At 36.9% G+C, this 13,098-nt stretch overlaps 1 protein-coding gene across 1 annotated transcript in view; it reads right to left on the bottom strand.

Annotated features, from left to right (window-relative positions):
* Positions 1-13,098, bottom strand: part of AGMO (alkylglycerol monooxygenase) — a 326,257-nt gene that overhangs the window by 139,932 nt on the left and 173,227 nt on the right. The window contains exon 11 of the mRNA XM_058526593.1: positions 6,896-6,978. Within this exon, the coding sequence (XP_058382576.1) occupies positions 6,896-6,978 (83 nt within the window). The remainder of the gene's footprint in view (positions 1-6,895; positions 6,979-13,098) is intronic.

Raw genomic sequence — 13,098 nt, forward strand, 5'->3', positions numbered from 1 at the left:
TCTGCTAGTTCATTGCTAGTATATAGAAATGCAAATGATTTTTGTATGTTGATTTTGTCCCTGGCAACTTTACTGTATTCAGTTATTATTTCTAATAGTTTTTTGATGGATTCTTTAGGGTTTTCTACATATAGAATCATGTCATCCACGAATACTGATGTAGTTTTATTTCTTCCTTTCCAATTTGGATACCTTTTATTTCTCTTTCTTGCCTAATCGCTCTGGCTAGGAATTTCAATACTATGTTGAATAAGAGTGGTGAGAGTGGGAATCCTAGTCTTGTTCCTTTTCTTAGTGGAATAGCTTTCAGTTTTTCACCAGTTTTTCAGTATGATGTTGGCTGTCTGTTTGTCATATCTGGCCCTTATTATATTGAGGTACTTTCCTTCTATATCCATTTTATTGAAAGTTTTTATCATAAATGAATGTTGAATCTTGTCAAATGCTTTCTCTGCATCTATTGAGATGATCATATGACTTTTATTCTTCATTTTCTTAATGTGGTGTATCACATTGATTAATTTCCAGATGTTGAACCATCCTTGTGTCCTTGGAATAAAACCCACTTGATTGTGGTGGATGATCCTTTTAAGGTATTGTTGTATTCAATTTGCTAACATTTTGTTGAGGATTTTTGCATCTATGTTCATCAGTGATATTGGCCTGTAATTTTCCTTTTTTGTGTTGTCCTTGTCTGGTTTTGGTATCAGGGTAATATTGGTCTCATATAATGAGTTAGGAAGCATCCCATCGTCTTCAATATTTCAGAATACTTTTGGACAGATAGGTATTAAACCTTCTTTGACTGTTTGGTAGAATTCACCAGAGAAGCTGTCTGGGCTTGGACTTTTGTTTTTTTGGGAGGTTTTTGATTACTGTTTCAATCTCTTTACTTGCGATTGGTCTATTCAGATTTTCTATTTCTTCTTGATTCAGTTTTGGGAGGTTGTATGAGTCTAAGAATTTATCCATTTCTTCTAGGTTATCCAGTTTGTTGGTGTATAGCTTTTCACAGTATTCTCTTATAATCTTTTGTATTTCTGTGGTATTGTAATTTCTCCTCTTTCATTTCTAATTTTATTTATTTGTGACTTCTCTCTTCTTTTCTTAGTAAGTCTAGTTAAGTGTTTGTCAATTTTGTTTACTTTTTTTAAAGAATCAGCTCTTAGTTTCTTTGATCTTTTCTTCTCTTTTTAGTCTCTATTTCATTTATTTCCACTTCAATTTTTACTATTTCCTTCCTTCTACTGACTTTGGGCTTTGTTTGTTCTTCTTTTTTCTAGTTATTTTAGGTGTAGTGTTAGATTGTTTATTTGAAATTTTTCTTGTTTCTTGAGTAGCCCATATTGCTATAAATTTCCCTCTTACTACAGCTTTGGCTGCATCCTGTAGATTTCGGTATGTTGTGTTTTCATTTTCATTTGTCTTCAGGTATTTTTTTATTTCTCCTTTGATTTCTTCATTGATCCAATAGCTGTTTAGTAGCATGTTGTTAATTCTTCACATATTTGTGAATTTTCCAGTGTTCTTCTTGTGGTTGATTTCTAGTTTCACACCATTGTGGTCAGAAAAGGTGTTCGATATGAATTCAATTTTCTTAAATTTATTGAGGCTTGCTTTGTTTTCCAACATATGGTCTATCTTTGAGAATATTCCATGTGCACTTCAGAAAAATGTGTATTCTGTTGCTTTTGGATGGAATGTTCTATATATATCTATTAAGTCCATCTGGACTAGTGTTTCATTTAGGGGCAATGTTTCCTTGTTGACTCTCTGTCTTAATGATGTATCATTGATATTAGTGGGGTGTTAAAGTCTTCCACTTACTGTGTTGTTGTCAATTTCTCCCTTTAGGTCTGTTAATAAGTTGCTTTCTATTTTTTGGTGCTCCCATGTTAGGTGCATATATATTAATAAATGTTATGTCTTCTTGGTGGAATGTCCCATTATCATTATATAATGTCCATCTTTGTCTCCTGTTATCTTTTTTGGCTTGAAGTCTATTTTTCCTGATAAAAGTATAGCTACACCCACTTTCTTTTAGTTGCCATTTGCTTGGAATATCATCTTCCATCCCTTCACTCTGAGCCTATGTTTGTCTTTAGAGCTGAGATGAGTCTCCTGGAGGCAGCATCTTGTTGGGTCGTGTTTTTTAATTCATCCAGCCACACTGTGTCTTTTGACTGGCGAATTTAATCCATTTACGTTTAGGGTGATTATTGACATATGAGGGCTTAATGCTGCCATTTTGTCTTTTGTTTCCTGGTTGTTCTGTATCTTCATTTTTTCTTTTTCCCTGTGTTTCTGTCTGCCATTTCAGTTTGGTGGTTTTCTGTGATGTGTTTCTTAGTTTCTGCTTTTTTTTATGTTTTGTGACTCTGCTCTGAGTTTTTGTTTTGTGGTTACCATGAGGTTTGTATAATAGATCTCATAGATGAGATAGTCCTTTTTCTGCTGATAGCATCTTATCTCCATTTGGCTATGCAGGTCCCATCCTTTTCCTCCTCCTCTTCTTTGTTTTTGTTGTCACAAATTATCCCTTTTTGTATTGTGAGTTTGTTACCAAATTGAAGTGGTTACAGTTATTTTCAATACTTCCTTTCCCTTTAGCCTTTATTTTATAATTAAGTGTTTATTAACCTATTCTGATATAGAGTTGCAATTTTCTCATTTTGTCTGTCTATTTATCACCTTACTCAAAGCTTTGTATACTTTTGCCTTTTTGTTTCATGAAGGAGGGTTCCTGTCACCATTTCATGTAAGCCATGTCTACTGGCAATAAACTCCTTCAGCTTTTGTGTGTCTGGGAAAGCCTTTATTTCTCCTTAATATCTCAAGAATAACTTTGCTGGATAGATTATTCTTGCTGGACAGTTTTTATATTTTAATATTTTGAATATATCACTCCATTCTCTCCTAGCCCGTAGAGTTTCTGCTGAGAAATCCACTGATAGCCTAATGGGGGCGTTCCTTTGTAAGTTATTTTCTTCTCTCTGGCCATCCTTAATATTCTTTCTTTGTCATTGACTTTTGACAGTCTTAATATAATATGCCTTGGAGAAGATCTTTTTGCACTGAGATAATTAGGTATTCTATTAGCTTCAAGTATTTGTATATCTAGTTTTTTTCCCCAGATTTTGGAAGGTCTCAGCTATTATTCCTTAAATAAACTTTCTGCTCCTTTCTCCTTCTCTTCTCCTTCTGAGATACCCATTATCCTTATGTTGTTTTTTTCCAATTGAGTGTGATATTTCTCCTAGAATTTCTCCATTTTAAAAAAAATCTTAGTTCTCTCTCTCCTTCCACCTAAATCATTTCTAGATTTCTATCTTTGAGCTTGCTAATTCTCTCTTCCATATGGTCTGCTCTATTTCCAATGCTTTCTATTTATTCTTCATCTCATTTATTGAGTTCTTCAGCTCCAGAATTTCTGGGGTTTTTTTGTTTTTGTTTTTGCTTTTTTAGCGTTTCAATCTTTCTGGCGAAGCACTCGTTTTGCTCATTAATTTTATTCTTGAGCTCATTGGACTGTCTTTCTGAGTTTTCTTGTAACTTGTTGAGTTTCTTCATGACAACTAGTTGAAATTCTCTGTCAGTTAGATCAGAATTTTCCATGACTTCAAGTTTGTTTTCTGGAGAGTTGTCATTTTCTTTTTGTGCTACCATGTTACTATAGTTCTTAATGGTGCTTGATGAGTTGTTCCTTTGCTGGTGCATTTGTGGTTGGAAACATTTTTCTTGTTTGGGTAAGGCTTTAGTTACTTTGATTCTCAGCTGCTTCTTGTTGTATCTGCAAGTCTGCACTTTCCACATTCCACTGCCTCTGCCAGATGCATCATCAGTGCCCTCCTTGCACTGCTTGTGCCTCTGAGGTTGCTGGTGCCTTGCTGCTTACGATGTCACTGTAGTTGTGGGTGTCACCACCAGATTCACTGGGCTGTGAGCACCTTTGCTGTTTCCGGGGTTGCCTGGGTTGTGTATTCCCCCACTATAGCAGTGAGAGGGGGACAGTGGAGTGGGGGCTGGGGTCATGTGCACCTCTGGCACATCCCGGTTTGTTGGGTCTGCAGGCACTCCTGCCAGGTAGGAAGGCCAAAGTTGCAGGCACCTTTGCAACTGGGAGAAGCAGGTTCATGGGATCCACTGTTGCTGTTACCTGGCTCTCCATGGGCTCGGGTGCTGTTGTCTTGTGTGCCGCTTATGCTGCTGCTCCTGGGTTATCTGGTGGTGCTGGCAATGCTGCTGCCAGGGGCACAAGTTCATGGGTGCTGTTGACACTGCCAGGTGTGCTGGGGTTGTGAGCAACGCCACCACCACCAGAAGGGTAGGGATACCTGGGTCATGAGTGCCACTGGGGCTCCTAAAGCCTCCAGTCTCCAGTGCCTGTGTGGTTCCTGAAATCTCAGGTCATGGGCACCTCCATGGTTGCTGGGGACCCGGGGTCTTATATGCAGCCTATGCTGCTGGCAGGCCAGTGTTGGGGGTGCCACCACCCGGGGCTGGGTTGTGGGCACTGTTGCAGCTCCTGAAACCTCAGGTTGTGGGCACCACCCACCACTGGTTAGGGAGGCGAAGGAGCTGAGCCATGAGTGCTGCTGCAGCTCCTGCAGCCTCTGGTCTTCAGTGTCAGTGTGATTCCTGGAATCTCGGGTCATGGCACCACTGCTGCTGCCGGGAATATCCTGGTCTTGGATGCAGCCCCCACTGCTGGAAGGGCTGATGTTGGAGGCAACACCACAGGATGCAGAGGACGAGGCTGAGTTGTGGGCATTGCTGCATTTCCTGAAGCCTCAAGTTGCAGGCATCATACGCCACTGCTGGGGGAGGGGGAAGGGCTGAGCTATGAGTGCTGCTGTGGCTCCTGCCACCTCTGATCTCTGGTGCTGCTGCACTTTTTGGAACCTTAGGTCACGGGTGCTGCCACCACTGTTGGAGGTATTCGGGTCTTAGATGCAGCCCCTGCTGCTGGAAGGGCTGGTGTCAGAGGCACTGCTGCCAAGGGAGGGGGAGGGAGCTAGGTCACAGTTATCGTCACGATTCCTGGAGACCCTGGTCACAGGTGCATGGTGATTTCTGGCACCACTGGGAGCTGGGCTGCCTGGATTCCTGGGGCCTCCATTCGTGGGTGTTACCTCAGTTCCAGGGCCTCCAGTCACAGGCATGGCCCACAGATCCTGGAACCTCCAGTCTCGGGATCTGCTGCCACTGCTCCCCTGGTTCCACTGCTTCCAGGAGGTCCAGTCCACCCACCTTCAGATGTATAGATGTATGGCTCTCTCAGGTCTTCTGGTATGCTGTGCAGAGTCTTTTGTTGGTCTATGGCTGTCCTACTGGTTGTAACTTAGAGGAGAGACAAAGGCAACAACTCACTCCCCCATGATGCTGACATTGTGATTTCGGTATGAGTTCTTGAATAAGGCCAGAGGCACTTTAGACTTTTACATAATTATATGCAATAAGAATAATTCAATATATCATAGGATATATCATGGCAAAATTGATAGCTTGCTTATTTAGCCTGTTTATCTGTATCCATGGAGACAACATATCTTCATTAAAACATGCAACTATACTATTGCTATTGGCTGATTGCTAATTCTATTAAGTGTACGCAATCAACAGAATTGTGATCTTTAAACTGTAATCCTGATTCTTTGGATCTGGGTAATTATTTCAGATGGCTCTGACTCATTTCTCCATTTTCTCTTTTTCTGGCTCAGTATGTACTTTATTTCTAGTAAAGCGATAGAGAGCCAAACAAAAGGAATGATAAAATAAGCAGCATTTTTGAAGTATTGAAGGAAATAAGTTTAAAATTCTACACATTGTTTACATATGACTATGTGCAGTGGGCCAGCTGCATCATTCTTTACCAGATGTTCACATGAATGCATACTATAAACAGTTCCGTTAACCAGTAAGTTCGTTTGGACCTGGATCTTGATGAAACTCCAGAATCTCTTGCTATTCCAGAACACCCATTAAGCATTCCTTAGGAAGGTGACATAATATTCAACATAAATTAAGTGTATGTTTACTGTATATATAAAATTTCTGGAAAGTAATGGTTATTTGTTACCTACTTGAAAAACAATAACACTATAACAGATAAGATTTCAAGAATGACTGAGCGTCTTTGCAGTTTTTCATGAAGTTACAATATATGTAAATTCTATACTATGTGAATTCTTGAGTCACACTGCTTAGGTTTGTTTTCTCTTCTATCTCTTACTGTCCGTCTGCCTGACTTTCTTAACCCGTAAAATGGGCTTTATAGTAATTTTTATCTCAGAGCATTGTTGTAACGATTAATAACATATTCCATAGTACATATTAAGTACAAAAATATTTATATTAGTATTACTGTTAACGATTGATAAATACTAAGCAATAACCAATAGATATTTTTCTATATACCTCCTGCCATAAAAGCAATTTAAAATTGCTCAAGTGAATGTGTTTTCTGGCCAGGGTAGTATTTAAAAGGGGATTCTTTAAATAATATGCTGTGTGAGGGGAAAGGACATAAACTTTAAATATACACACATTCTGGCGTAGATTATGAACTATTCAATGGCAAAGGAAAAATACTCGAATATGTTTTATATGTTATTAAGTACTCAGAATTATGGTCTATGTTTTGAGAAATCAATCATTGTATTTTATAGCTTTTCTTTAATATACGTGAAAACCTAAGTTTCATTTAAAAGCTTAGATTTAAAATGCACCCTTGATTTAGAATCAGATAAACTGCTACTCTGTTTCCTTTAAAATAAATGTGCGAAATTTTAGTTTCGACTTTATTTTTTGAATACAAATGTTTGGTGAATATCAATGTTTCACATAAAAAACTACATCATAAAGTTACATAAAATGAAAGAATTTCCCTTCTTGCCTTTGATCCAGAAAAAGTCCAATGGAAGTCAAGGTAAGGATAATGAAGCAAACCCTCAGAAGGAGAGTGACCTGCGACAGTGCCTGTCAGACAAACACAGAGACCAAGGGATCCTTTAGCAGAGTTATCAGAAGAAACGTCAGAATTTAAAGCTGACAATTAAAACAGCCCCCCATTTTATTTTATATTACATCATTTGTCACGGGCATTTTTTGAAAAGGTTGAATATGTAGAGGATACTTTGGTTTTCCTAATGTCACTTCGTTAGCTTGTTGGACACTTGGAGAATGAATGAGACAATTCCACAACGATATTTTGCTTAAGATTCTTTCCAAAAATTCTCCTTTAAAGTTCTGACTTTCATAATTCTTTGAAAAATCCATGCTCCAAGTATGGAGAAATCACTTACATTTTTATGAATAAATAGCACATTCCAATTGCTATCTTTAATATCACCAATTCTTTGTGGTTTCAAACCCAAAGCTGTCTTTAACACAGAAAATATTAAAAGAGAATGTGTTTGTGAGTGTGAACATAGATAGGAAAGGGATTGCACACACACATACACACACACACACTCATATTTGATGAAATCTGTATGTTCACAGGTACATGTCAAAGATTATCTTTTGAATTTTTGTAACAAAAACAACATATTTTTCTGTCACAATTATAAATTAGTTATACATTTTGTTTACATGTCAAAATTTAATAATAACGTGCATTGAGCATCTACTATTTTATAGCTTCTATGCTATGTGTTTCATACACTTTAATTCTTTTTATAGTCCCAAGAACCTTGCAGAGCAGGTATCATTAAATCTGATTCATATATGAAAAAACAAACAAACTGAAAATCAAAAGATTAAGTAACTTTTCCATCATCACACAGAAATAAATGATGTCTCTGAAATTCAAAACAGACCTTCCTGACCCTAAAGTGTGACAACGGTAGAAAACATATGAGCAACAAACTTAGAGGAGGCAGGGGCAGAGATCTAAGTTGAGATTATGTAGCTAATGTTTAGGCCAAATGAATACTGCTTTAGATTGAAAGTGGATCAATAAAAGCAAGGGGTTGGATACACAGCCCCTGAATGCTTTCCTTACTTAGTGATGGTGTTTACACTTCACCTTTATGAGAACACCGGAGGTGTGATACAACAGGGTTGGCTAAAATAGCGATCAAAACATTAAGCAAGCACTCTCTTTCTCTTTTCTGAAATAACTAGAGGTAATTTCAACTCATTGTTAACTAGTATACATACCAACTAAATTGCATCTGTCTAAAGTTGTAAACAATAAGCAAAACCACCATTTGCAATTGCTGCTCACATCCAATACCCCAGCTCCATACCATCCTGTCAATCAGTCTTGTCTGTCATGGCCAACTCCTAACATCTCACTGTGCTATGTGCTTGAGATGGCACCTGGAATTCCCAAGGGATTTTTTTTTTTTGCTGAGGAAGAGTCACCCCAAGCTAACATCTGTTGCCAATCTTCTTCTATTTTGTATGTGAGCTGCCGTTGGCCACTGACAGACGAGTGGTGTAGGTCTGCACCTGGGAATCAAATCCAGGTCGCTGAAGTGGAGTGTGCTGAACTTAAACCACTAGGCCACTGGGGCTGGCCTGCCAAGGGATTTTAAACCCTCCCAAGCAAAAGTTTAGTAGAAGAGTATTGCTGAGTGGTCAAAAATTTGCATTAAAAATGTCAGAATATTCACAAATATGGGGACAGCGTTAGGTATCAAATATAGGATGGGAGCTCAGTGGATGCTAGAATGTTTTAGTGGAGAGCAGTTGAGTGCTATTTGGGTATGTGGAATTTAGTAAAGGCTGCTTTCAGACAGTGAAGCAAAAAATATCAGAAAAATATTTTCTTGGTGGTAGAAGTAACTATGTGTGCTTGAGTAGATTAATGTTTGCTTAAGGGAAACATTTTGTCTTTAAAGAAAAATGCTTCTTTCACATTTATTGCTTCATTTTGATTTTTTAAGGAAAAATTCACATGGAAGAGAGAGATGATTTGTGCTCAAAAACTAGAGCATAATTTTAAATGCTCTAGAAGAATATAGGGTTTGGAATTATGCAAACCTCTCAGCCACGTAACCATGGGCAATTTATTCAGCATTTCAAAGGTTCTGTTATGTGTTTGGTACATTTGAAATAAAATATGAGTTTTGCAAGGACTATAATAAAGCACTCAGAAGAGTGCTTGGCACAAAGTAAAAAGTCAATTAGTGGTCATGATGAATATAATTGTTATTATGCTCAGGCTATACTAATCTTCTAAGTGGCACTTGGGTTAATCTTAATTACAGTAAGACAAAGAAGCACTAATAAAAGGTCCATTAGCTCTTCCAAATATCACAGGAAATTCAGAGATAGGACAAAATATACTTTTTGTTTTGGTTAGGGAATTTATGATCCCTGGACGAAAAAAAAAAGAACTCTTTCTGCAAATTGCTTCCTGGCTACTGGAGTCGGAATTAAAACCAACTTAATACAGCCATCCAGCTTCCTAGTCAGTACCTCTACTTGGCTGATAGGCATCTGAAACTTAGCATGTCTAAAACTCTGTCTTTGATTTCCACCTCCACATCACACATTCCCCAGTTTTCCTCAGCTTAGAATGGCACCTTCAGTTTTTCAATTGCTCAAGCCAAAGACTTATGACTCATCCTTGACTCGTTCACCGTTTACTTCTAATACATCAGAGATAAATGTCAGCATTATACTTGAAATATATCCAGAATAAAGGTATTTGTTACATACAGCATCACTAATACCCTGTTCCACCCCAACATGATGTCTACCACAATTGAAATACCCTCTTAACTGGTCTGTCCACTTCTAAAATTACATGTCCGCCTATCATGGCCTTCCACCCCTGGTATGCAGCCACAACTCTGGCTACTTTCAAAGCGTAAGTCATCTCATATCACTTTTATGTTCTAAATCCTCCAGGAGCTTCAAATCTCACCTAGAATAAAGTTTAAAGTCCTTACTCTGGCCTATGCATGACATACCCCCATTATCATATTATCCCTTAGTAATCTCTGTGTTTTTCACTCCTAAGCCATATCAGAAAATTTGCTCTTCGTTGAACATAACAAGCATCCTTCCCACTCAAGCCTGTTTCACCTACTGTTCCTTCTACTTGGAATGACTTCCCCCATTGATCCTTGTGGTTCATTCCTTCATCTCATTCAGGTAGCTATTCAAATGCACGTCCTTGTCTGTCATATATAAAAGAGTGCTTCTCCATAACTCTCTATAACCATATTTTGTTGTATTGTTGTCCATACAGCTTATCACTTCCATACACTTACACATTTGTTTATTTGTGCATTCTCTAGCTGTTTGTTGTATGTGTCCTCCCACTAGAATGTAAGCTCCATTAGAGGTTTTGTCTCTTCATTCACTGTTGTAACTCAAGTTACAACATTGCCTGACACGTAGTCAGTACTCAATATATGTTTGTTGACTGACTGGCCATATCAATGAATATTTTACATTTGTGTTTTAATGTTAATACCTTTAATATTAATAATTTAAATTAAATGATTAATTGGCTGAAACAATAATTTAATATTAAAACATCAAATATTTAATATCAATATTAATAAAATAATGATAAAATATTAGTGTTTTAGTTCATTAAAATCAAAAATAAATCCTACTAAATTATTCAATTTAATATTTAATAATTTATTATTAATAACAATATATTAAGTGTGTCAAAATCTTAAATATGTAAAATATTAAATCCTTTAATATTCATATATTTAATGAATTCTTAAAGAAGAGAATTCAATTCTTAAAGAACGGAATTGTCCTAAAAGTGTTTGAATTTAAAGGAAGCTAAGAGTACTATAAGAAGGATTTCAATATCGAACGCGTGCTTCCTTTAAAGAGTCCATTTTTCTATGGAACGTCTAAGTTTCTCCGTATAGTATCCTTTAATAGGCTAATTAAGGCATACAATCAATTGATCATCTCTAATTTCTACACATTCATTCCATGAATATTTGTTGAGCGTGTGCTAGGCACTATGGTAAATATGAGTTTAACAGAGGGAGCAAGAAAGGCAAAATCCTTGCCCCGAAATCACACTACTTTAATCCCTGCTGAGATGACCATAGGCCAACTATACTAGAGCCGAAAGAAAAAAAATAGAATAGAATATAAGCTTTGACCATTATAAACACTTAGTCTCCTGTGTTTTAAACAATATGTGAAATGACATAGAGCTTGTTAGTTTTTCATAATAAGTAAGATTTTATTTTCCATTGGATTTACTCCCATTTCATACCATCCACTACTGGTATATCTTTCATGTACAATATTGCTGTCTTAAAGTGGTAAAATGGAATTATTCTAAATTAACCATAAAATGCATTATAAGTTTTTGTCAAAAAAAAAAAACCCACACAGTGCCGGCCCCGTGTCTTAGTGGTTGAGTGTGCGCCCTCCGCTACTGGCGGCCCGGGGTTCGGATCCCGGGCACGCACCGACGCACCATTTCTCTGGCCATGTTGAGGCCGTGTCCCACATACAGCAACTGGAAGGATGTGCAACTATAACATACAACTATCTACTGGGGCTTTGGGGAAAAAAAGGAGGAGGATTGGCAATAGATGTTAGCTCAGAGCTGGTCTTCCTCAGCAAAAAGAGGAGGATTAGCATGGATGTTAGCTCAGCGCTGATCTTCCTCACAAAAAAAAAAAAAAAAAAAGCTAGGATAATAAAGAAGGCCAGACAAGGATTACAGCTTGCAATGCTAGCGCTCACAGGCTGCCTACACCACATGTTCCCACCAGACAGACTACACAACCTCATGATTCACTGGGCATTGGGTAGAGAATGCCAAAGGGTCTTGCCACAGCGTTGGGTAATAATTAGTCCAAGACTGAGCAACTTCAGCAATGACAGGTCCTACAATAGTTGCTGGAAGACACTTATGTTGATATATTTTCTTTCTTGGATGTTCAGTAGAACTATTTTGAGAGCCAATGCAGCCACTCTGAATGATCAGTATTTGCCTCAAGATCTCACTGAAATCAGTACACCAAATTTCTCTATACTTTTGACAGAAAAATTTTATCTTTTTCACTATGAAACAAATAAAAATATAAGCTATATACCTTTCAGTTATTTCCCAAGATACAAAAGAAAAAAGGAGACATTAAAAGACAATCTCAGAGAGACAAACTTCCTTTTCAGGAGGATTACTTTTAATAAGGAAATATGACTCCCAAGAACTGTGCATTTAGACTTGAGTTTCCAAAGCTGAATTAAAATGTCCAATTTTTACATGTTTTTCATAAATAAAAATGAGATCTTAATTCAAATTACAAGCAGTTTATGGTTGATTGTGTTTATTATATGATATCTTTTAAAGGAGCAGCCTGATAGTGACCAAATTTGGGGACAGTACTAATAGTATGAAGATATATTTAATTTCACAGTTAATATTTCATTATTTGATGCAAATGACATATTAAATGTGCAATTTCCCATTTTATTATATTTCAATATAGTAGATAAAAATTATATTTTTCACTGGAACTCACAATGATCACTTTTCTAAGTTCCTGAAGTCTATGCTTATCAGACAGGTAGCTTTTGTTAATATCCTTTCTTTACTACACACTTATTACATTCATTTCATGGCTTTTAATTATAATTGATGCTCATTTTGACTCACATTTCTTTTTTTCTTATTACTTCAGTTACCACCTAAACGCTGTAGGAAATTAAATTAAATCCCAATGGGCTGCACTGGAAGAAAACAGTACACACTGTATATTGGCTTAAGAGGTTTCACATATGACCTAAGCTAGACCTAATTTGTGCAAGCAACACTGTCTATTATGAGAGTATGACTAAATATATTGATTTTTTTTTCCAAAGGGTCTGTTAAAACATGTCAACATGAAAACATTAGTTGCAAAATTGTAGTGCCCATAATGTTTTACAGAGTACAACATCTAGGGGAATTTAAAAATATAAAAATCTGTTTCTGAATTTGTATTGGAAATTCTCAGATGTCTAATTAACATGAACTATCTCATCAAATAGCTTGTGTTAAAACATATTTTCAGTAACTTTATTACACATTCTATTACATGACTCAAATATTCAAGCTGTTTTGAGCATGTCTATTATTTAAAAGGATAGCATTGCCTTTTACTTTAG

Source organism: Diceros bicornis, chromosome 3 (assembly GCF_020826845.1).
Source record: "Diceros bicornis minor isolate mBicDic1 chromosome 3, mDicBic1.mat.cur, whole genome shotgun sequence".
Taxonomy (NCBI): Eukaryota; Metazoa; Chordata; class Mammalia; order Perissodactyla; family Rhinocerotidae; genus Diceros; species Diceros bicornis.